The sequence below is a fragment of the Anguilla anguilla genome, chromosome 12 (genome assembly GCF_013347855.1).
Source record: "Anguilla anguilla isolate fAngAng1 chromosome 12, fAngAng1.pri, whole genome shotgun sequence".
NCBI classification, from domain to species: Eukaryota; Metazoa; Chordata; class Actinopteri; order Anguilliformes; family Anguillidae; genus Anguilla; species Anguilla anguilla.
In genome coordinates, this window is record NC_049212.1 from 5,753,142 (window position 1) to 5,779,220 (window position 26,079).

General features: G+C 42.2%; 1 protein-coding gene across 2 annotated transcripts; it reads left to right on the forward strand.

Moving 5' to 3' along the window:
• The first annotated feature begins 17,900 nt into the window (after positions 1 to 17,900).
• On the forward strand, positions 17,901 to 21,777 carry LOC118208877. 2 transcript variants are annotated; one of them, XM_035383833.1, is made up of 3 exons: positions 17,901 to 18,156; positions 18,373 to 20,706; positions 21,140 to 21,777. In XM_035383833.1, the coding sequence occupies exon 2, from the start codon at positions 18,686 to 18,688 to the stop codon at positions 20,624 to 20,626; it is 1,941 nt and encodes a 646-aa protein (XP_035239724.1). In that variant the 5' UTR covers positions 17,901 to 18,156; positions 18,373 to 18,685; the 3' UTR covers positions 20,627 to 20,706; positions 21,140 to 21,777. The 2 variants fall into 2 exon arrangements, with proteins under 2 accessions (XP_035239724.1, XP_035239725.1); XM_035383834.1 differs by having other exon boundaries at positions 19,916 to 20,706.
• Positions 21,778 to 26,079: the final 4,302 nt, after the last annotated feature.

Sequence of the window (26,079 nt, forward strand, 5' to 3'; positions counted from 1 at the left end):
GGACAGTGGCAATATTCATTTGGTTAACTGCACATGGGTAAAAATAGTTTAAAACAGCACACAATTTATTGTTAGACCATTTCAGAAACACAATACTGTTCAATAGCAGAAAATGGAATTTAATAAAGATTTGGGAGCCATCCATTAAAATATGAACTAAAGGGAAACGACAGCTTGAAATGACAGACATGAAAGCTGGCAACATTATTTCCAGTCTGTTAGTCATTTATCAGGATTCATATTTAATTTGCACAATGAACACTACGAATTTGAAACTACTAATTGTCCTTCTAATTAATCGTGACTTAAAAAAGCACCACTGCATAACTTTGCAACATGCAATTTCGTTATACCTAATCATTTATTTGTGGAACCTCTTTTTTTCATGGATGGCCAACATTCAAACTCTGAATGGATACTGTTTATTTAAATCGCTCTCAAACCCCTTCTGCTGTTGGCTGTCAGATCTTCATTCACCATGTGCTTCCACTGAATCTGACTAGGACATCCAAAGGTGAATATCACCAGTGGCTATCATTCAGAAATCCATTTCCAGGGACCAGGGCATTGACTACCATAACTGCGAGCTAAGTAAACACACGCTTAGCCGTGTTCCACAATTATATTTTCAACTGTTCTGCCTACCTTAGATAATTGTCCAAATGCAGTCCTCCTGTTAACAAAAAGCTAATATGTCAGCCATATGAAGTCACTTTTAGGTTAAAAACATTCTAAAACAAACCTGAAAAAATCTGGAAAAAAAAGAAAAAACACAAGCAGTTGACAAACAATGACAGATGTTATAAAGATGTTAAAGTATAAAGATGTTAAAGTTGCACTATGATGGTTTTCAAATCAAAGAATGCGATTTTATATGTGTTTATTCCACTGGCTTTTCTGGAGAGTACATTTTACGGAGACATGAGACGAGCCTTGGGAGAGATGAATACCAGACATCACTATTGGCATGCAGCAAAGCAGATGGTTTTGTAATGGACTGCAACATTGCATTTATTTTAATCAAGGTCCACATGGTAAGGGACAAACCTCTAACAGTTACATCAGTTTCCCATGTGAGGGGCATTGAAGGGCATTTTCATTTTTCAACTACTTGAATATATAATAATAATAATAATTATTATCATTATGGTTGTTGCTGTTGTTCTTACTGGGAGATGTACTACAAAGCGAGATTATGGGGTTAGTGAGTTAAGCTTTAACCCTGGGTTTTCCATATCACAAAGCTGACTCACGTTAAATTGGGGTATATCGCTACGGTTACATATGCTGCACAGCTAACCTGGTCCGGAGCAGGTTACGTTCAGGCTATCGGATTGAAATACATAAAAGCGCTGCCCTTTGACCAATCAACTCCTTGGAAAAAGGCGTCTCCATTCATGGAGTATCTGGTAGAGCTCAGGGGAGTTTTTGCAGTGGAGATTATTTAGAGACTGAATTAATCCACTGGCATTCTCTGAGGATACGCTACACAAAAGATAAAGATTCTCAACGGAGGGAATACAACACATATGCAAGCTTCTGAAACACTACGCATTCGTATCTACTTCTCTTCAGTATAGGATAATGGCTTAAGTCCATTAATTTTTGAGTATATGCTTAGTATAGGCTTTGGCGCGATTGCTTCAGGCAACATTTTAAATATCCTTTATCAAGTTTAAAGTTTAGGAGCTCTAGAATGAGCAGTTGTCACATTAGAAATAAACTGTTGGGCAATTTGGTGAGTGTGTAGAGTTATTTATTAATAGTGGTAAAGTAAATAGGGATTATTATCTGATTATTAGTGTTCACTCCAACCTTCAACAGTTTTCAAATATTGAATTGACAACCCCATAAGGGAAGTTGGGATATATGTTTTATTTATATACATACTATCATAGCCAGCAGCCAAACCAGCATGCATGTCACCCTGGGGTCTCAAGTCAGACAGCTGAAGCTAAGCAGTGTTGGGCGTAATTAGTAGTGCAATGGGTGACCTCTTTAGAAAGTAAACTTACTGCTGGGAGTGGTGTTCCTAGACCAGTAGGGGGCACTCTGCAGTACAAAGTGCCATCCTTTGGATGAGACATTGACCGTGTCTGAATCAGCCTCCAAACTACAGTGCTCATAATGTGTTCTGTCTATTAAGCATACTGCGTACTGTTTTGTGTGTACGTTTTAGTACACGATGTGCAGTATGCAAAAAATATCCTCCACACTATTTACCGATCATGCTATGGAAGTGTCGTAAGACATTTCGCCCATAAGGCCATGCTCAAGTTTTGTTGTTGAAGGAAGACATCAGCAAACATGCGCCTCGTTTTCAAAGTGAAGCTGCGTGTCATACAAAATGGTCACTCACTTCCTGAAATGTATGCTCCTGGATATACAGAATATACAGATCCCAATGTCTTGGACAGATCTCCTTCTAATCACTTTGTCACCCTCCTCTGTCTGACTGGCTACATTGTCGGTGGCTTGGTATTGAATGTGTAGCTGCTACTGCCTTCTGTGGCCAGCAGAGCAGCACTGTACGGGCAAACCCATCTCTCAATGTGCACATCTGGCATTGTGGTAACCATTCAACACCCTCAATGAAATAGCCTCCTTTCATTGTATGGGATTTATGTTAGTTTGTACTAAATGTGCAAATGTATTGTGTTCGCTATGCTGTGTTTGACTGATGTTAATAATAACACTGCATGGTTTAATCTGGAAATGGAAACTGTAAATCTTGAAATTGAAAGTTTTGACTCATACAAGTGCTATGACTGGCAACCCCTTACCACCCCTTGGCTAATAATCCATGAGTAAGATGGTATCTAAATAAAACCTCATCTATGGTTAGAAAGCCTTAGGGTAAAATAAGCAGTTACAGAGCCATTCATAATGGCATGTTTCTAAAGAGTAATATGTGTCTTCAATGAAGTGTACACAAGAATCACATTCACAAGAACGATTTCAAAATGGCTGGCAAGCAGAATGAGAAAGTCATATCACTGGATTTCCTCAATTCTCAATGATTAATGTGGTGTCAGGGAAAAAGATCCTGACCATGTCTAATGGAAGGCACCCATCTTAATTGTTCTAGTATTAATTTGTTCCATGGTTATGGTCATAGGAGCTGTTATGAATATTATGATCATTGACAATAGGTGATACCTAAGCTTGCCATTGATGGTGTAGCGTGTGGAAGATACTGGAGTAAGGCATACTGAACCTGAAATGGCTCAAATGAATCACATGAATCATGAATCATGCTAAAAGGATCGGGGATAAACAGCATTTAATCTTAATCATGCTAAATGTAGATTCATAAGCAAACGTAGAGTCAGGAGAGTATGTTTTGCCAACACAGAGCTTGGCATATGGTGGACCGAAGTAAAGGTCCTTGAAAAAAATAGGCTAATTTAGAAGATCACTCAACCACAACTTCAAATATGCAAATGATCGTAAATATCCATTAAACAGTCAATGAAGCGAGGTACACATTAATGTTTGCTCTGCCATAGGGTATACCACATTTGATTTAAAACGATCTAATTGGAAAAACCTGTGGGGCAGATAAAGGGTTAAGCTTGTTGTAATTATATTAGCTTATTTAAGTAGCTAAGAAAAAATGTGGCCATTGCCTTGCACACGATGTATTTATTTATTTATTTATTTTCATGTTTTTCAGGTTAATTTTGTAGTGACCTGAAAAATGTGTCTGAATTGGACCATACTCTGACCCATATAACTGCCTTGTCCATGATAGTTACAAAACAGTCTGATTAAAATTCAGTTGACTAGTATGAAGATGGGACTACAGTATGTCAAATGATATAGCCTACTGTAGATCATAACAATGAAATCAAAAATTGGTTGTGCATTTCAGGGTTAACCAAATGTGATTTTCCCCTTAACATTTAAATGTTATTCAAATGTATTAGATATAAGGCTATATTTGCAATTTACTTTGAGTGCCATTTTAAATGTATTTGACCGGTGACAGATTTTTATTTGTCTTCTATTTTTCTTTTGTTGATATTCATGGCCAATAATGAACTTCACATGTTCAAATTTTACCCTTCCTTTGCTGTTCTGAGTGGCTATGCTTTTCATGCAATTAGACTTAATATCCCTTCCTTTGGAGTTCCTTTGGTTTCAGAATTCAGCCTAAAATTTGTACTTAACTTAGGAAGGAGCGACTCATACTTACACGCAAATTCAGCAATTAAGACACAAAGCCTTAATTTTTTTATTTCAGTTAAATAATCTGAACAGTACATAATATCTATTGAACAGTGCACTAATAAGAAGGCAATAAAGACTGTAAGTGGATGTACTGTGCTCTATGCGGTCATTTAGGGCCACAGCCATTTGTGGGCCACACAATTGAAGTTTTCAATGTTAAATACATTTTCATTGTGCAGTGTTCACAGGGTGCAACTAGCTTTTCCAGTGCTATTGTTCTTACGCTGGTTCCCTGGTCTGTGATCACTGACACAATACAAACCCCAACCCCCCCCACCCCACCCACCCCCCCCCCCCCCTCCTTAGTAATGCTGGGAGTAATTCTGACTCTTGGAAAACAAGCATCCGAGGGTTACCTTTCAGGAGAATTATACCTGTAGTCAAAGGGGTTCAAGAACACTTTATATTCAGGCTTGTGTTCAAAAATAGGGGTGCTTGACAAGGAAGTCAAAAATCAAGGCTTGCATGCTAACAATTCATGGAGCGAGATACAATCTCAAGGGTAAGGAGCTGGTCTTGCAATCTAAAGGTCATAGGTTTGATTCCCAGGTAAGACACTGCTGTTGTACCCTTGAGCAAGGTACTTAACCTACATTGCTTCAGTATATATCCAGCTGTATAAATGGATGCAATATGTATAAAATTGTGTAAGTCTGGAAAAGAGCAAAAGCTAAATGTAATGTAATGTAATGTAAGAGAAGATGGCCAGTGACTCCACTGCTCTGATTTCCATGGGCAGCTGATTCCACCACAGGAAGCCAAGAACAGACAGGAAAGGTGAGCGAGATGAGAGGCTGCAGAGCTGGAGTGTTCTGGTCTGAAAAATGAGAGCCAATCAGGGCGCAGGAGCCTTCTCTTCATTGCCCAGTAGGCCAGCTCCAGTGTTTTGAAGTGGAAGTTGTTACGGTCACTTAATGTCATACCATTCATGTCATTAATAAATTAGAAACAAAGGCATCTAAAAAAGGGTATTTATTAGTATTCATTATCATATCAAGTTGCAACTATGTGTATGTAGTTATCCAACTTTATCCATGTTGGATAACTACAGAGAGGTCCTGGAGGAGAGGAAGGACATGGTTGGGATGTAGAGCAGCTCAGTCTTGGCCAGGCTAAGCTTTGGGTGTCAGGACTCGGTGGGCTGGCACGGGCATCAATGAGGAGACTGTGCCAGCGAACTGCGGACTGCCTTCATGCCAAAGCAGACTGTAAATTCTCTGCAGTGGGAGAAGAGGCAGGTGGGGGAGGGGGTGGGTCGAGGAGGCAGGGGAACAAAAGTTTACGTGGGTTACAGCATCAAGCTTTACTAATACGGTGAGTACTATAATTATATAATTGAGTATTATACGATTGAGAAAACAGAATTACTCATTAATTCATACGCAGCATCTATTACTTTCCCTGCACTGCTCCTCAAAGCTTCTGGATTTAAGATTTTATTTTTCCATGTTCATTTCAATAACTCCTATCTTCATAGCCTTGTAAAGCTGATTTGCTTCACAGGCTTTGCATTTCTTACTTGCAACACCTAACACTCATCCATTCCAAAGTCAGCAGATAGACATAATTTTCTATAAATATCAAAAATATATCTCTGTTGCACATACAGACTGTCTGGCCCAATTGAATACACACTGAAACTGGAATATAAAAAATAGATAAATAAAAACTCTTGAAAATAAACTTTCCCTTTAAGGAAGAATGGCGGTACCATAAAAAAAGCAGGGTTCAAATGTACAAAGTGTAAGTCTGGAAGCCCTTCATCTTTCTTTGCTCTTAAGTATTTTTTAACTGTCTCTCCTGTTCCCCTCTCTCTCTCTCTCTCTCTCTCTGAAACAGTGTTGTCTGATGTGCAGTTGGACTCCCAGACTTTGCTTTGCAGAGCTCAGCTTCAGTGTTACATACAAGGTATTTCAGCAAGCTGCAGAGAAAATATAACATACTATACAGTATAAACAAAAAGTGCCTTTCTCGAGAAAGGGGGGGGAGATAGGCTTCCTTAGTTTATCCCTGCGTGGCCTTTGGACAGGATATCTGCATTGATTACACCAGCTTAACATTTGATCCGAGCTCTCTGCATTTTTCTACCCGCTACGCAGGGCCTTTTGTCTGTGAGCTGAGTCTGCCAACCTGCCCCCAAGGGCAGTGCAGACAGAAGTAATTTAACGTCTAGGCAGAAGCGATGGAGGGGCTGGAGTCTTCATCATGCTCCATTCAGAAAATCGCAGCATTATTTATAAGACCGGCAGGCAAAAGTCATTTTTAATAGCTTCTTTGGTAAAATGCTGCTAAATAGATTTATATGATTGTTAGAGGACCTGGGTGTATTTTTAGATGGCAGGCTAGCAAAGGTCGGCAACCTTTTGAGGTGCAGTTTCATTTCATTTTATTTATTTGTGCAGTAGAATTGTTGCTATCGAGTCACCAGCAAGCTTGCGGCTCTGTGTTTTGTCTATTATAATGTCCACGGTGCAATGATTACATTAATTTTCCTGAGGCAGGGCTATCTTTATCCAACCTCCACAGTGATGGCCACCTGTTCACGCAGGTTTAAGTACAATTTGCGTAAATCAAGTGCATCTGCTTATAGAGATTCACCAGTTGTGAGAGCTGTGTGCAATTGATCACTGAAGGCCTCTCAACTGGATTTAAAATTTTTTTGCTGTATCTATTTTATTTTATTTGCTGGAAAATGAAATGCTTGAAAATATCATTTGGGATTCAAATGTTAAATTTTAAATGAATTCTGGGAAGGCACTGAGCTATGTTTGATTGCTCTCGTTGAATTTTACTCGCATTTCATCAAAACCACTGCATCACAAACTTCACAACCCTATATTTAATCTGAATCCCAGCAGGTTTTGAATTATTCAGTATGAGTTCATATACTTTTGGAATTCCGATATTAATGTGCAGCAGCATGAAACTTTTGGATCTTTAGCTTCTGAGTTAAAGATTGTGACTGGTTCTCGTAATCCTGTCAGAGTATTTAGGCTAATGGACATCATACAGACGTCTATATTGCTTGGCTGAAGCAATTTGTCAACATCAAGAAAATAAATCCGTAAACCAAGTACCCAAGCAATGGCGAACCAGTTAAAATCATTCCAACATGTATTTGAGCCACAACTGGCTGATCCCATTCATCTGAGAATATACAAAATAATATGTTAAATAAATAATTAGGTATCTTGCATGAAGGCCACATATTACATATCAATCTTAATGTTAGTGAAAAATCACTTCATGCTGAAAATACTGAAATATTGAAAAAGTATATGAATATATTGAGATATTTCCAATATAAATATTCAAAGCTCATAAATATTTCCAGCAGTGTGAATAATCAGCTTTTTTTCTTTCACTTGTCTTTATTTTTTAAAATACACATCAGAATTAAGCATCGTTTCCCCTTTTCAGAGCATTTGTTAGGAGAAATGGGTTAGTATATAAGTATACATTATTCATCTTTAAAAACATGATTTAAAAAAACCCACTACGGAGCCCTTACGGTAATTTGTAGCTCGCCTAAAGGGCCTGCCTGAGTAACAGTCCGTCTCTGGTTCCTTACCTATGGCACGTCTGTTCGGTTGTAATTACACCGTGAAGAAAACCCGCTTGAATACGGCTCTCTATTTTCCCCTGGCGTACAGCTTAGTCTTCAGAAACCCGATGCCGCCATGCACACGCGCACGCACAATGCATCGGTCTCCGTCAGGCTTAATGCAGTATGACTGGTCTGTAAAGGGCCAGAGATTGTTTAATATCTCTCCCAGCTGAAACTTTAAATAAGCCGACAGGCCCAATTACTGCCCGGAGCTCCACAGCGGCTGCGCCCCGGACGAGTACAACCTACAAACGTCCCCCAGGACGACCCCCACCCCACCTTCAGCAAAAGAGAAAGGTTAAAGGAAAATATATTTAAGAAAAAACACTGGGGACGGAAAGACATTTTAAATCAGGCTGTTAAGATGCAGCCATCAGAACCTTCCTCCTTCCCTTTCTTTAGGGTTTTTCATTGGTCGAGGAGGGTCCGTTCACCAGTGATGTCACCGGCGGGCTGCACTAGGCCCGAACGGCGACGCCAGGAACAAGGCGATGGTTTAGTCTGCCCGCGGTGGCAAAGCGGCACAGAGGGCAGCGGTTTTGTAGCTGAAATTTCGGGGGTTTTTCCGAGGGCACCCTGCCCTGCTGAACCTCCCCTGCTCCCCTCCCAACCTCGTGCATTTTCTCATCCAAAAACCTCAGCGACCGCGAAGCAATTAGGGGTAATAAAGTTCACCGGGGGGTCACCGTGCGGAAGTATGTCGCTGTAATTGGTCCGGGGCGAATCGGCGGCACGAGCCGGACTCGTTTGTCTCATTCTAAGCCGCCGCCCCCCTCCCCATCTGTTCCCACAGCTGCCACCCGCCACAAAGGCGAAGGTGAGCGAGAGAGAGAGAGAGAGAGAGAGAGAGGGCGACCCACTTACGTCCCGGCTCTCTGATCTCCCCGCGGCGCGAGGCCGGGGGAATCCAGCCGCGCGGATTCTCCTCGCCGTGGTTACAGAACCGCGTTCGTTTCACGAGGGCGGAAACCACGCTTCACCGCCGTTCTGCCCCGTGCGGTTGCTTTAAGGGATCCTATTTCGGGCTCCTGTTTTAACCGTTCCTCAGATTAATCTATGAATGAACCCGCTGGTCTGGCCCTAGCCGGTGATTATTTAATAAGATGGAGGAGATGTTTTTCCTCCCGTGGTAATGGTATCATATCTAGCTAAGTATGCCTTGCTTTGAGAAATCACTCGAAGTGCTGTAATCACCTTGAGAAAGCAGCAGATGGGAAGATCGTTTAGACGGCTAGCAGGACTGATTATGGCCGTACTCGACACACTTTTAGGATTACGGTCATCTGAGGGACTTCGAACCTGAGGTGAGACACGGCGTTAACATTACTTTAAATTAATCAACCCCCCATGCGGTTGAGCTTACAGTTTGGTTTAGGGTAATGGGAAGTGAACTCCATTTCCCAGCTGTTCTCCTTCCCTCCATTAAAAGCCTACACAGCAGGGGTGCACTCCAGCCTGATCTGTTTCAGGATTCAAAGGCACAGGTATTTCCTTTCCAGCACAAGTGCATGATATCAAATGCACCACTGGTATGCATAGCCACCAAGCTCAATTTTGGTCTCATCTGACCATTACACCTAATTCAATCACAGAGGATCATCAGGAAAATATTAATAACCTAGTCCACCCAGTCCAGAATAAAGCAATAAAAACAGGGAAGGAATACATTTTTATTGGATACTGTTGGTGAAACTGAAAAACATGTCTAACCTTTAAAATGTATCACTAGTTTTACCCTAGTCAGTGTACAAGCAATGGCATGGAAATTATGCTTTACAAGCATAAATAAACAAACAAACAAAGTGTTGTATAGTCAACCTGGTATTATATGCAATGATGCGCAATTGTCTAATGTTGGCAAACTATAAATTAAAATTAATCTAAAATTAATTGTGTTTCTTTGCACAATTAGGACCAGTCTAAGTACAGTGGGTTCTCAATGTGTTTTTTTGTTTTGTTGTAAACTAAAATTAATGAAGAATCCATGACTAAAATAGGACAAAAAAAAAAACATTTTAGTCAAAAGACTAAGACCATGGCTAAAAAAAAAACTGGTGGCAACACTGAATCAGGTAGCCATATAAACAGCTGGGCAGGAAAGAAGTCTACAGCCAAGAGGACTCTGTCATCATGTCTCTCACCTTCTGTCATTCCCCCTCTTCTCTCTAAACCTCTCACTCTCATCCTCCCTTCCCAAGACTGAGGAGAAGCAGGAGACCTAACAACTGAAGCCTCGTGGTTCTGGCCCTCATTTTCCAACTTTCCCCAGTGATTTCTGTGCCAAAATGTAATGAGACAGAAGTACGCTCATGAACCCTCAAATCTCAGCCCGGTCGATGCTAAGTCTACTTGTTGATTTTCTTTTGGGAAATTACAATTTTTCCAACTATGGTTGGTTCCTTTAAAAGCTGTTGTTGATATTTTGAATCCGAACAATATTTCTTCTCAGCGTTGACTCAATTAAATATGTGCTTTTGTCTTTACAAACAAAGTTTGGCGAGTTAATTTTAGTGATTGCGGAACTCGCCAAATTGCTTTTGTGAAACACAGTAATGTACAATAGAACGTGTAATTGTGTTTTAATGTTTCATTGAAATTTTGATTAAATGCAGGCGAGGATTCAGCTCCCACCACCCACACTTGTCCCATAATGGGGAGCACCTCTCACTCTGTTACAAAGCCACAGAAAATATCCAGCAAGCTCCTCGTCACGCCTCCGCAAAGCGAGAAGAAGAAAAATAAATCAATCGAAGCAAACAAGGTTTACAGGAAAATGTTTTCAACCTGGAGATGCACGTCCTTCATAGTTTATTCATAGTCTCTGAACTGTTAGGGTTCCAGAAAATTCCTCAGACGGGTCGGATGCTCAGTTTAGAAGGGCAGAATTGACTCACGAGCCCCTGCCTGCTTTGCACCAATAGATTTCTCTCCTTTAGAAAACCTCAGACTATAAATTGACCAGAGTGCATGGACATCCCAGAATAAAAAATGTGTATAGGTCTGTTGGCTGTGCCATTTCTGTGACCAAGACATAGTCCCTAAGAAATCAATCACTGTGGCCTTTAACAGTAAATCTGTCACTGACCTTGTGAAGACTGCGTCTTTAAGTCTTTTTATTGCTGTAAATAAAATAATTTGGATTTTCTACAAAAGCATAAACCATTTCTGTGAAAATATGTTGGTTCTTACATCGCAGGCCAAGGGGAGAATTTCCTAATTTTTTCATCACCAGTGTTTGAAGCTTTTATTACGGTTCACCATACACTGAAGAGCACATCACTGATATGCTCTTATTTCTCAGTATGTAACTGTGAATCATTAGGAAATATCTGTCTCAAATAGAATATAGATCGGCTTCATTGATTCTATTACCATGTGACCGTGTGATTTATTTTTAGCCGTGACAAATCCTCATCCTCACTGCTCTTTTACGTTCTGCTTGCTGTAACGCGTGATGTCCGTACGGAATCTTTCGGAGACAACAGGCCAGACGTGATTGATTTGCCTTTTTGTTAGCCAATTAGCCTTGTCGGTCGCCGCGCTCTCTGTCGTCGCGGCCGGCGGAACGAACCGTGGCTACGCGGCCGTCACGCGCCCTCCGGGAATGGAGTCTCGCCCTGACCTTTCCCCGCTGCGGTCTGTACCTGGGCTAATGTTAGCACTGGCGCGCGGCAGGCTGGAACCGGCGAGGGGCGAACCTGCTCATCTGTCATCATTCGCGGGCTTTCTGTCACCAGCCGCCAGCCCCCCCACCTTGAGTCTACGGTCCCGAGCCCATCCCCGGTAATCACACGCACCTTGTGTCTGCTCTCTGATACGGAAAGGCCTTCCTCCAAACGGTGGGAGTCTCAAGCACACTTAAAAATGTAACGCTTCATAACGTACGGAGAAATTGACTAATTATTGCCATGGTCAGATATTGCAATATACATTCAAATGCACTGTGGTGAAATATATTTAGCATAATTTAACAAGTGCATTTTTTTAACAAAATATTTTTTGCTTAATTAACTTAATTTTCAAATAATTCCAGATTCACATGTGGCCACATACAATGTCATAGTTACAGTCATTTATTTTTCTTCAATATCATTTATCATTATCATCATTGCAGTTCCAGATTCACATGTAGCCACATACAATGTCATAGTTACAGTCATTTATTTTTCTTCAATATCATTTATCATTATCATCATTGCAGCTCACTGTGGTATCCTTTGTATGACTTTCAGTATAGATCCTGTTCCCATGATCTGCTACAAACACCATAAGGAAATCAACCGATATTGAAAGACGTGCATGGTTACTTAACACAGCTAACCAGACACTAATTTCTACAAATGGATAACTCTGACAGAGGGTAATGCATACATTCGCATGATTAAGGGGTCATTTCATTAATTTTCATGAGTGGATGATACATCCTGGATTTTCAATGGCAGCAGTGCATTCAAAAATAAAAAAGACTGACCCAAATTTGGAAAAGGAAATTGCCACAGCTGGAAGGAGTTGGCCACTTAAAAAAAAAAAAAAAAAAAAGGCAGTAAGGCTGTCCCTTCCCCATAAATGCGGCAGTGACAGGGACTCAGAACCCCTGTTTGCCAAATTACCGGCAAGAATAGCCGGCGAATGGCTAGTCGTCACGTCTCCTCATCCTTTTCCTGGGTCTTGCTGTCCCCATGAATTAATAAACTGGCGGACCAGTCCGGGGAGGCATTAAACATTTACGAGGCTGAGGTGCGTGAGTCTGTCTCCCTGACCGCATCGCTGGCCAATAATAAATGGCCCTGGCCCTTTGATGTGTTACTGCTGACTGGCATTTCACACCCCGTTAATTAAATTAAGCGGGGTGACTCCAAGCCCCTCGGTGCCTACATTTTCCCTTTCTGATTGAATAAAATTGATTTTGTCCCAAAGGCCTTTGGTTGGACCAAACAGATTATAAATAAATAAATCAATAAATATTGAAATGTATTACTCTAACATATGACTCTGTGTTTCCCCTATGCTTAATATCGATATACAGGGTATAGGGGGATATATCAGTGTATGGTGATATATCAGGTATGACACCATACATCCACACATCCGATATATACAGTTCTCAGATATGGTAAATGGACTGCATTTATATAGCGCTTTTATCCAAAGCGCTTTACAATTGATGCCTCTCATTCGCCTGAGCAGTTAGGGGTTAGGTGTCTTGCTCAAGGACACTTCGACATGCCCAGGGCGGGGTTTGAACCGGCAACCCTTCGACTGCCAGACAATCGGTCTTACCTCCTGAGCTATGTCGCCCCCAGATATATATTGGTCCACGTTTAGTTTTCTACACCTCTGTTCAACATCTTTAATGTCAATATACCTCTCACTAAGGCTATGTAATGGTTACTTCTCATTTGTATTATTTTCTCTTGTTATGATCCTCTTACAGTTTTCTTTCTGCCAATGAATGTGCTGCTTGTTTGTGCAGATCATAACTGTCAGGAAAATAGAGAGAATTTGACGGTCCTTCGGCCCTTTGATCCTGCCGTTGCCCGGATACATACCTTCTCCATTTGCTGTTTTGTCTTCTTAAGAGTCTGCATCCAGCAAAAATGACACAGCCGTCCTCTTGCAAATTTAATCTCACTGAGGCTGAATCTAAGCGTATGCTGCATTGAATGTATTTCCCTCAAAGCCATTGACTTATACGTCAAAACAACTGCATTTGAACATAAACATACCCATGATACCATAGCCAGAGTTGCTGAAACAGAATTGTATACCATAAAAATAAAAAAAAATAAAAAAAATAAAGTACTATGGCAGTGGGGGGGAAATGACCTGGCCACTATTTCAAACTGATTAAACACTCGTCAGTGCTGAAGCTACGGCAAAGGCGTGGGTGTAAAACTTGCAGGGGTTTCTCTGCATATCCTCCTGTTTTCAACATGCCACCCACAAGCCCCACCCCCCCCCCCCCCCCCCCCCCCCCCCCCCCCCCCCCGCCCAACACTCATCCGCTATCTTGAGAGCATGATCTAATTAAGACCAAGATCTGGCCCACCAGAAGAACGCTGTGTCTCCAGGCGTGCAGCAGAGGTGGCGCGAATCAGGCATGAGCAATCTATCGCGTCGGCTTCGCGGCGGGGATCGCCCGGGCTCGGCGTGGGAGGAGGCAGATTTACGCGCGCGTGCCGAGCCCGGAGCTGATGTACAGCCGGCAGACCCGCGAGCGCGTATCGTGCCCCGACGCCAAAGTTGTTTGGACACGGGAACGGCGGTGTCCCGCAGCTCCTCGCAGGCGGTGCGTGGGGAGTGGCAGATAGTGTGGCTGGGCTCGTACGCTCCGGCGACGACGATGGCGAGCGATTTATCACAATGTGCACCTTGTGTTGTTTCTCCTTCTGCTGGAGCTTATAAGTCCATCCATTCATCTTCAGTGAGCTGCATTCTGCACCACAGGACTGCAGATAAGAGTGCCATCGCGGGGGGTGGGGGTGCGAGAGGGTGGCGGGGGGGGGGGGGGGGGGGGGACAACGCAGGGACGAGTAAGTATGCTAATTCACAAGGAGGAAGGGCAGACGTCCAAAACCCCTGGTCCTGAATTTCTCACGAGGAGGTGACGGCGCCGTGCTTGCTGCAGAACAAAGAGGAGCGAGCCCTATTTCCACAAAGAAACAAACACTGTTTAACAAAAGCATTCTGTCACTTCATTCAGATAGTCTTCTAGTTTTATCAACGATTCTGCTGAAGGCGCATCATATGTACAGCAAGATTACTAGTTACTAATTTAATAATAATAATAATAATAATTATTATTATTTAAAAAGTGCATTCCAGTGACCTACTGTAGCTTTGTTGGGACATCTGCAGTCATTATAATACAGGTGGTGCTTAAACTGGCAATAGTTCCCAGAATTCTTTGGTGACTGGTGAAAAAATATATATGACAGCGAGGGCATCTGCATGTAATTCTGGTTCTTTTTAGTCTCATGAAATGAAGCATTACAGGATTACACAAATGATTAAGAAATAAGGGTGAAATATTGAATATTGAAATATTGAAAAGTATTGACGTGCTAAATGCATTTTCCCACTCCACTGTTGAGGAACATGGATTCATGTCCAATTTACACAAAGAGAAATTTGGGGGGGATACGATATTCGTTGAACAATAGACTGCTTTTTTAAAAATACTTTTGTTAGATAATTCACTGGGATAAATGTAGCATTTGCTGCTCTCTGAGGTGGAGTGGCGAATGACAGTAAAAAAACAGAGTGGAGGGTTGGGGGGAAGGGGGAGGGGGGATGGTTGGCTATCATCCATCACGTCAACAGACAACTGCTTGTGCTATGCCATGTACACACAGAGCACATTTTTATCTAGTGCACTTCAGACAGGCAAGTAATGAGATGCCACTGACATGTCCAATTTATTTGTGTGTGTGCGTGTGTGTGTACGTGTGTGGGAGGGGACTAGGGAGGTTAATAATCACCGTGTAGATTTAATGATCAGCATATTCTCTCATTAGAGAGTCTTAGACGCAAACCTGAACCAGTAGGAGGCACATAATAAAATGTATTCCTTCACACTGAGGTCATTCTTCTGCGTGGCATCAGAATGCACACAGACGTGAAATCACCAGTCTTCCTGGTAACAGGTAAACTATTGCACTCAGTTTGATATCAGTTTTATCTCATTCCTTACAACTCCAGAAAGTTCAAAGCAATTCACCATTGGAGCCATTTTACAACAATTACTTTCTGCCAACTCGGAGCTACCATGATAGATGATACAGTTCAGGATTGATATTGTTCTGAAAATATCTGTGTTCCCCAGCTAAATATATACCACATTGCCAGATGGATATTTTTTTAATAAACTACTATTTAAAACTGCGCATACTTGTCAAGGTGACTGCACCTCCACCTGGAATTTTTTTTTTTTTTTTTTTCATATTCTGCATTCTAAATTAATTATTTGAACAAATTCATGGTTTTAAGTGTTTTTTCTTCTATACTCTCTCACACTGTTCTTGGTTTCTATAGGGCTGGTATAAGGGGGATTCCATTCTAAGGTATTCCATCAGAGACTGGGTGCTAAGTTATTATGTTAGAGACTGGGTTCTAAGGTATTATGTTAGAGACTGGGTGCTAAGGTATTATGTTAGAGACTGGGTTCTAAGGTATTATGTTACAGACTGGGTGCTAAGTTATTATGTTACAGACTGGGTGCTAAGGTATTATGTTAGAGACTGGGTGCCAAGGTATTGTTAGAGACTGGGTGCTAAGGTATTATGTTAGAGACTGGGTTCTAAGGTATTATGTTACAGACTGGGTGCTAAGTTATTATGTTACAGACTGGGTGCTAAGGTATTATGTTACAGACTGGGTGCTAAGGTATTATGTTACAGACTGGGTGCTAAGGTATTATGCTAGAGACTGGGTTATAAGGTATTATGTTAGAGACTGGGTTCTAAGGCTTTATGTTAGAGACTGGGTGCTAAGGTATTATGTTAGAGACTGGGTGCTAAGGTATTATGTTAGAGACTGGGTGCTAAGGTATTATGTTAGAGACTGGGTGCTAAGGTATTATGTTACAGACTGGGTTCTAAGGCTTTATGTTGGAGACTGGGTGCTAAGGTATTATGTTAGAGACTGGGTGCTAAGGTATTATGCTAGAGACTGGGTTCTAAGGTATTATGTTACAGACTGGGTTCTAAGGCTTTATGTTGGAGACTGGGTGCTAAGGTGTCACGTTAGAAACTGGGTTCAAATGCGCCCTAGTTTGGGATTCATAGTCTTGTGCACACTAGCCATAGAAAATAAATGTGTGATGTCATCATCACTTCTTTTTTTTCTATGGTCTATGGGCCTTTATTGAATAGCATCATCAATTACCCTCTTTGAAGCTAAGAGCAGACATTTGTAGCTGCAAGCCATTACAGGAACTGACTGATGGTATCATTTGTAGTTCTCATTTCTGCAGAGCCCATGTCATATCAGGTACATTTTTTTCCAGTGTTCAACACACAAAGCCAGACATTAATAAAGTCGGCTAGCTATTGAGTCGCAGACCCAATGCAGTCATTACATGTGAGGGATAAGCAATGAAATATTAATCAATTTGTCAAAACTTTGTCCCAATACTCATTGCTGATTTGAATTGGTAGACTTGACTCATTGAATGGTACTGCTGTTGTAGGAGAATTTTGAGACTCCCCATGAGTGTGATGACGTCACGTTAAAGTTTTTTTGTTAAAGGGTATTCCTGTCAATGTTGATCAGACTGTTTCCTCCAAACTCTCAATGCTTCATGATAAAAATTATATACACTCATATATCACATGTATAACTATATACTAATATAATCAATATGTAATCCAATAACTCTATATCAGTAGTTGCAGCAAAGCTTATGGAAACGCAAGAAACCACAGTATCCACTGTAGAAAAAAGGCAAACGCAGAAGGCTTAAAAAAAAACCATACTTACTCAGCAGAAAATTAGTGCCAACTAGATATGCTAGAAAACTAATACTTTACAGTGACCCATGTGTAACCTGAATAAAGTAAAAAAGGTACAGGAGGCTATAAACTCTATGAACTTGTATGTGTAATGGAAAAATACAGAAAGCAATGACGTGTATGCATAGTGAGAAAAGTACAGAGTAAGGGAAAATTGGAAAAATACAGACAGCAATGACGTGGTGTATGCGTAAGTGGGAAAGTACAAAGTAAGGGAAAATTGGGGTACCTGTCCACTGATGAAGATTAATTAAGAACATCAATAGACTAATTAAAGACATCAATAGAACTAAAAATCAGTTTTGGGGCACCTGTCCACTATGATAAGAATACTTACTGATACATTAAGAACATCATAAGGACCGAAAATCATCTTTATGCCAAAAAGGTCAAGTTGACCCACGAACAGGAAAGTGAAACTCCTTGCTGTGCCAGAAAAGACCAGAGGGCTGATATTTTTAGAAATGTGTTAAAGGGGGGTTGTGGGCACAAATTGTGTATAAAATGTATGCAAAACTGACAATCGAGGTTCAATTCTGCTGAATTGATCCGGCTTTGTGCACCTGTGCAATAAAGTCTAAACTTTCTGAAGAGCTTGCTGCTGTTGTGTCTTTTCCCTCCTGAAATTGTTTTCTACAGATTGGCGATTGGCGTGGAACTCTGTCGTTTCATAGACACGACATTTGGGGGCTCGTCCGGGATACGAAAAAGGTACCATCCTTTCGTAAAACCAACCCGGACACTAACACCGAAAATTGAGTGAAAGAAAAGCAGCGAGCTCTTCAGAAACGTGCGCTACGAACCGTGAGTGAATTGAGTGTGGTATAAGAACAGGACAATATATGTTTTTTTGTTTGTTGCAAAATGTGCTGAAACTAGGATAAGTGTTTAAATGCATTGTGGCTGCTGAAGGTTTTCGCTGTTGCTGTTGTTTTGTTGCAAAGTGTACTGGAACTAGGAATAATATTTGAATATATTTTTGCTGCTGAAGGTTTACACTGTTGCTGTTGTTTTAAAAAGAGGTGCCAGAGACTTGGGAGGAGAGAAACCCAAGAAAGGCCACCTGCAATAGCTCTGGTAAAAGCGTGTTTGGGAAAAACACTGTCCTGTGAGGTATAAAGTAAAAGAAAAACTATTGTTGGTAAGGTAAAATATTGTTAAACTGTGTTTATGCTTAGATTAGATGCTTGTGCTTGCGCGGAACTAACGTTGTATTGAGGAAAAATTGTGATTTATTTGTATGTGCAACTATAAAGGAAAAAGGGGGGAAATAAGTAAAAAAACGTGAAGTGTGTAGGAGAATAAAATAAAAGTATAAAGTAAACATAAAATAATGGAAAAAGGAGAGAAAACGCCAGTTGAAATAATCACAGGAAAATATCCTGAATGTAAAAAGGAGATAGAACATATATCAGGAAAATGGAAAAAAAGGACTAAAAGAATGGCGACAAAATGGCCTAAAGAGGGCACGTTTGATGTAGAAATATGCGATCAGATGGGAGGGGTAATAGCAAATTATAGAACAGGAGACAAGTCAGAAAAAAGAAAGCGAAAAAGAGAACAGGAAAAAAGAATTTTAGGATGGTTTAGGTCCGCTTCCCTAGAAAAATATGTAGGAATGAGTGGGGGTCGCAGTGAAGAAATGACCCCCCCTCCGTATACCCCGCAGTCATCAGGACATGCGGAAATAAAAGAGAAGGGCGTGTACCCAATAGGCCCGGTAACATCTGCAGTAACAGTGTGTCCAGTAGTAAAAGGACAGGTTCAGATACAAGGGTGGGTAGAACATGAGGAAAGTGAGGAACAGCTCGAGATAGAGAGAGCGCGGCTCGAGGAAGAAAAGGGAAAAATAGAAAAAAGGGTAACAGAGCTAAGGAGAGAATACAAGGAGGTAGAGGTGTTAGAAGAGCTGTTAAAAGAAAAATATAACCAGTATGATGAATACCATAGCCGGTTAATAAAAAAGGCAAAAGAGATAAGAGACACTGAGAAAAAACAGCAAGCGTCTAAAAAATGCCAAAAGCCTGAACAGGTGGGGTCAAAAAGGGATGAGGAAACACCTAAAAAATGCGAAACTGCGGGGTGGGGAAATTTTAGATGGGAAAAGCTCCCGTATAACACATGGGAAGAGCTGAAGCCAAAAATTACCAAGAGAACAGAGTCCCGAGAAAAACATAAGCCATATTTGACGAAAGACATTATAAATAGAAAGCAAATCCCCCAAGCAGAATATAAATACAATAAAGGGGAGGAGGAATTCTCCCCAGCAGAAAAAAGTGAGGCGAGCGACAATGAGGCATGCCAGACAAACAATAGTGAGGCAGAAGAGTCAGACGGGGGAGAGGGGCCTGCACAGGTGGGAGGAGATTTAGCTGGGCGATATCAAAACACAAGAGAAAGGCCGCCAACCCGGCGTAACCCAGCAGCAGAAGGATATAGCCATAATGCTAGTAAACCCAATACTATAGCACCATTGTTGATTAAGGAAGGGGGTGTACCCCGATACATTCCCTGGTCCACCCAAGATATGCAGAATGTAATAACCAATCTCCCTGATTTGCAGAATGGAGCAAGCCACTGGATCAGGGTGCTGGAGGAGGAGACGACAGGCCGGATCCTGGCTGTGGGGGACCTGAAGGCTCTCCTGGGAAAGGCTGTGGGGATGGAAACAATGCTGGACATATTTGAGCAGGCTGGCTTTGACAGAAACCATGCGCAGTCTCCAGCAGTGGACGGTGGGCCGTTTGATAACGTGCGTGGGGTTGTTTGGACTGCTCTGCGAACCCTGTATCCCGCACGACCGGACATAACGACCTTAACGGGACCGCCGTTAAAAGACAATGAACCACCGGCAACATACATCCACACGCAGTTGCGCAGGTGGAGATTGTTAACTGAAAAGGACGTACAGGCAGATCCCATAATGACCACCCTCTTCCGCAAAGCCATCCGGGAGGGGATGTCACCGGAAGTGGGGCGCCGCCTCGATGAGGTGGTGGGACTGAACACCATGACACACAGAGAGTTTGTGGATCACGTGGTGCACGCTGTGGACAGGCAGCGGAAAGAGGGGAAAAAGCTGGAAGATCAAACAAAAGACATTCAAAGGAAGCTACTGCAGTTGCAGCTGGAGGAGCTGAGAGCCAAAGAAAAAAAGGCGAGAGAAATAAAGGAGCTGAGAGCCAAAGAAAAAGAGGCGGAAAAAGTGGCATCGGTGAAAATACAGAATATGGACAATGAATTCTTTGACTTTGAAGCCACTCCCCCCGCCTGAACCACGGAGCAGCCGGATGGTGCCCCAGCCGACGGTGGTCTACGACTTCTCCGGCATCCCTCACCCAGTGGCCATGCAAGGTAATATGAAAGGGGGGGGCACCCAACCGGGTGGGTATCAAAGGGGGGGGAGGGCCAGGGAATGGTGGTCAAAATAATCAGTGGAAAGGGCAGCTGAATCAGAATAACAACATGCAAAATAGAAATTGGAACCAACAGAATTTTTATGTTTCAGGGGGAACGTGCGGCCCCACACATAACGTTAAAAGTCAATCCAGGGTACCAAGCTCAGGACCTAGGACCTATGGTTAAGAGAGCAGAAGAGCTCCAGTTCAGGCCAACAGAAAATTCTTTAATTTGGTGCACAGCAGATCAAACAATGATCAAAATTATGGTAAATGCTCAGATGTGGGGAAAGCCCCAAATGGTGAGGGTACCGTGGGAAGAGGGTACAAAACGAGAAATCTCAAAAGTGTGGTGTTGCAATATGTTGATGACTTAATACTATGTGCAGATACAAAAGAACAGTACATAAGGGGGGCAAAAGGGGGGACACAAGGTGTCCAGGAAGAAGCTGCAGCTCTGCTCTCAGAAGACGGGGAGAGCGGAGGGACTGCGGGCGCTGACACCAGCCCAGGGAGCAACAGCACCAACAGTGCCCCTGCGGGTCCAGTACGAGAATCGCAGGTCGGCTTTCCAGTGGAGTGACGCGCAGACCGCGTACTCTGGATGGGAAGATATACCAGGAACCTACCACCTATGAGGACTGCAGCAACACATCGTGCTACGAATCAACGTGTTAAGAAATTGTGTATAATAACTTTGTTGGGTCACTTAGAATAATATATACAGCTTTGATATGTATAATCAAATTTTGCGACTGGAGAGAGTGTTGGAGGAACCATGGGAACAACGTTACATTGAAGAATCTGATACATTTGGATGCTGCTATGGCAGCAGGGGATGCGCAGGCACCCAACATAATATACATGGGGTGGTGCACACCCGACACTGACTGATGCTGAGAATAAGAATACAGCGAGGGGTGTTTTTCGGGGCCATGAGGTTTGACCCCGAAAGGGGGGAATGTAGGAGAATTTTGAGACTCCCCATGAGTGTGATGACGTCACGTTAAAGTTTTTTTGTTAAAGGGTATTCCTGTCAATGTTGATCAGACTGTTTCCTCCAAACTCTCAATGCTTCATGATAAAAATTATATACACTCATATATCACATGTATAACTATATACTAATATAATCAATATGTAATCCAATAACTCTATATCAGTAGTTGCAGCAAAGCTTATGGAAACGCAAGAAACCACAGTATCCACTGTAGAAAAAAGGCAAACGCAGAAGGCTTAAAAAAAAACCATACTTACTCAGCAGAAAATTAGTGCCAACTAGATATGCTAGAAAACTAATACTTTACAGTGACCCATGTGTAACCTGAATAAAGTAAAAAAGGTACAGGAGGCTATAAACTCTATGAACTTGTATGTGTAATGGAAAAATACAGAAAGCAATGACGTGTATGCATAGTGAGAAAAGTACAGAGTAAGGGAAAATTGGAAAAATACAGACAGCAATGACGTGGTGTATGCGTAAGTGGGAAAGTACAAAGTAAGGGAAAATTGGGGTACCTGTCCACTGATGAAGATTAATTAAGAACATCAATAGACTAATTAAAGACATCAATAGAACTAAAAATCAGTTTTGGGGCACCTGTCCACTATGATAAGAATACTTACTGATACATTAAGAACATCATAAGGACCGAAAATCATCTTTATGCCAAAAAGGTCAAGTTGACCCACGAACAGGAAAGTGAAACTCCTTGCTGTGCCAGAAAAGACCAGAGGGCTGATATTTTTAGAAATGTGTTAAAGGGGGGTTGTGGGCACAAATTGTGTATAAAATGTATGCAAAACTGACAATCGAGGTTCAATTCTGCTGAATTGATCCGGCTTTGTGCACCTGTGCAATAAAGTCTAAACTTTCTGAAGAGCTTGCTGCTGTTGTGTCTTTTCCCTCCTGAAATTGTTTTCTACAGATTGGCGATTGGCGTGGAACTCTGTCGTTTCATAGACACGACACTGTAATGTAGTTCAATAACTGTTAAACAAAAGTCATGAAATGAATGTAGACATTCTGAATTTTGTCTTGCAGTCATTGCAACCAATGTCACGACTGTCCTTGCACTTTTGCATTTCAACTGTAGCCATTAATGAGGTCTTCACTTTCCCTTAACCCTGTTAACCCTGCAAACTAAGTGTTGCTGTTAAAGTAAATATTTTCCGTCTCGCAAACGTAGAGAACGGTGCAGAAGCTGTATATTCCGCCGCCCCCTCATTTGCACCGCTGTAAACCTTCGACACTATCTCCTCTTTGTAGTGCAATCCATTCTGACTGCTTTTATCACCGGCTTGGTTAAAGCTGTCCCAGAGTGCCCTCTACCCCAAACACAGAAATAAGCAGAGGTGCAGCGTGACTCATTAGTACCACGAGTGGCCTGCTGGGTAAAAAAGATCGGCAGGTATCCTATGGGCAGGCAAAGCTGCCTCACAGTGAAAGCACAACGTGGCTGCACACAGGAGGATTTTTTCCCCCACACGTTTATTCACGGCAAATTTTGTGTGAAAAATATGCTTAACGGATGCCTCGACGACAATGTTCAGCGCTCCACACAATCATCTCCACGCATGTGTGCTCAATTTGCGTTTATTTATTACTTTGCTTTGTGCTGTAATGCAATGCTTTTGAAAATGGAAACCGTTGTGGTAAATTCACTGGCTGATACTCAGTCAGGTGATTCAAGCGATGAACGGCACAGCATGTCACTAATAATCCCAGTTGCCTAAAATTTTCTAACCTGGGTGTTTTTGACATTTTGGCACACTTTGCTGTGATAAACATGCGCACAACCTGTATTTGTTGAGTTTGCAAAAAGAAGCAGACAAAGTAAATGTCAATTTGTTTATTTAAATATTTTCAGTTACTGCTAAATTGGCAAGAAGAAAAGCTGAAGTTGTAGCGTTCATGGATTTGACACAAACGAAATAATTAATTTGCGGGGGCTGACGAGGATCGTTTGGGGCGTTGAAATAAAACAGAGTATATCTCAAGCTCCATTTTTCTTTCTGATCTCAAGTAACAGCTCATCAGATAAATCTTCGTAGTGACCCTGAGGAGATCTGGGGAAACTGACTGCAGAAGGATAACTGCTGTCGAAGGTCGTTACAGATGCTAAGACAGGACTCTTGTTTTTATTTCATTTATTTTTTTTCTAGCTTTATAGGACAATGCTGACGAGAGGTACAGAAAAAAGTACATTCATTCTTTCATCAACACATCAATCAGGTGTGTGTGTGTGTGTATGAAGGGAGTGTACTCACATTCACTCACTGTCACCCACGTGCTTTGTGGGCAGTTATTCATTTATTTCCGGGCTTTGGTGTCGTGCTTTACACGGATAAGAATGCGGTGGGTCATTTCCACGTGTCCTCACACATACTCTGGAGCCTGAAAACTCAATTTATTTGCTTTGAGCTGCCGGATTGAGCTGCCGGATTGAGCTGCTGGTTTGAGCTGCCAGATTGAGCTGCCGGATTGAGCTGCTGGATTGAGCTGCCAGTTTGAGCTGCCGGATTGAGCTGCTGGATTGAGCTGCCAGTTTGAGCTGCTGGATTGAGCTGCTGGATTGAGCTGCCAGTTTGAGCTGCTGGATTGAGCTGCTGGATTGAGCTGCCAGTTTGAGCTGCTGGATTGAGCTGCGGGATTGAGCTGCCAATTTGAGCTGCTGGATTGAGCTGCTGGATTGAGCTGCCAATTTGAGCTGCTGGATTGAGCTGCCGGTTCAATCGCCATTAGAAGGCTGGCGGCCGCCGCTCAGGAGTGGCGGCAGCGAGGGCGGAATGACTCCGGCATCCCGGAGACGGGGGCCGTCTGCAAACGGCAGCGGTAATTGGCGTGGGCTGATTCCCTCTGCATGAGGAGAATCAGTCGTTACCCGTGTTCCGAGTCGATGCTCGCGGCGGCTAATCGCCGGGCCGCTGCAGCGGGTTTACTCGGCGAGCCGAGGGCCTGATGCTGGAAGCGGGGAGCGCCGGGCCTCAGGCTGTCCGGCCCACTTCCGCCCGCCACTCACTCCAGTTCCCTCGCCATCACGCCGGCCAGCCGGCCGGCCGGAGGACCTTGTTTAATTATGGCGCACGGTGAAAATGCCGTGCCGAGAGAACTAGGCCTGCCCCCGCCTCATCAAAGGTAGTTTTTTAACTGTTGAATATTAGGGATGTGGACGACACACATTTCTGACTGTCGAATAGTTCCTGTCTGAAAAGGGCAATTACCGGCTAATCGTTTTTTTTTAACCACCTGATGTAGGACATTCTGCTCTGAGGTCCCTGCATCCTGCTCCGATGTCCCTGTGGCCCCCTCTGATGTCCCTGTGTCCTGCTGCTATATTCCTGTGTCTAGCTTTGCCCTTTTGTCCTGTTATGATGTCTCTGTGTCCTGCTATCTCCCCATATCTTGTTATAATGTCCCTGTGCCCTGCTACAACAGCCCTCTGTCTTGTTATGGTGTCGCTGTTTTGTGCTATGTCCCTGCGTCCTGCTATGATGTTGTGATGTGATTGCCTTACAACTACTTGATAAATAGCTCTATGCCATTACTTGACATTGTGAATGTGCTTCCAGTTGCTGAATCCATCAAGTGCATTTGCCTCAGAGAATGATAGATATGGATTAAAGCAATGTGTGTAAGAGAACATGTGTACCAGAACCACTGACCTCAAATGTATGATTATTATAATGCCTTGTCTTTATGAAGGAATGGCATTATATACAAATGTTTCATGTCTGTATTTTTTATGAATTGTAATTGTTTATACAAATTGGTTGTTATGACATGAAATGGTAACAAAAGTTTTTATTTTATTTTTTTGAAACTGGTTTTTGAAAGAGCAGTCTACCAGTAATCTAAATTATTTTAGAAGCAATAATATAGATTTGTGGATAATTTAATTTAATTCAATTAATTATTAAAAATTATTTAGTTCCACTGCTTATTACATGCCCTGCTCAGTAGCAGTGTTCACCCTTTCACCCTTTCACAAATAATCCCCCCCCCCCAAAAAAAAAAGGGAAAAAATAGGTCAACATCAACCACAAACTCACAGAGGTGACAGGTAGGAAGGAGAATTGTAAAAATAAAGAGTTTTGGCATGGTCAGTGGGTCCTGCGTGAATGAACCTAATCCCCACTGTGACGTATTGTGGTGGAGCTGTTTTGCTTCCAGGGGGTACGGTTTTAGCATACATGGCATCATGGACCCAGTCAAATACCTGGGGATTTTAGACCATAATCTGCCTCTGCCAGTGAGTTAAAACTGGGTCATGGCTGAATCTTCCCACAGCCCCAAAAGCATTTGTGCAAATCCATAATAAAAGATTAC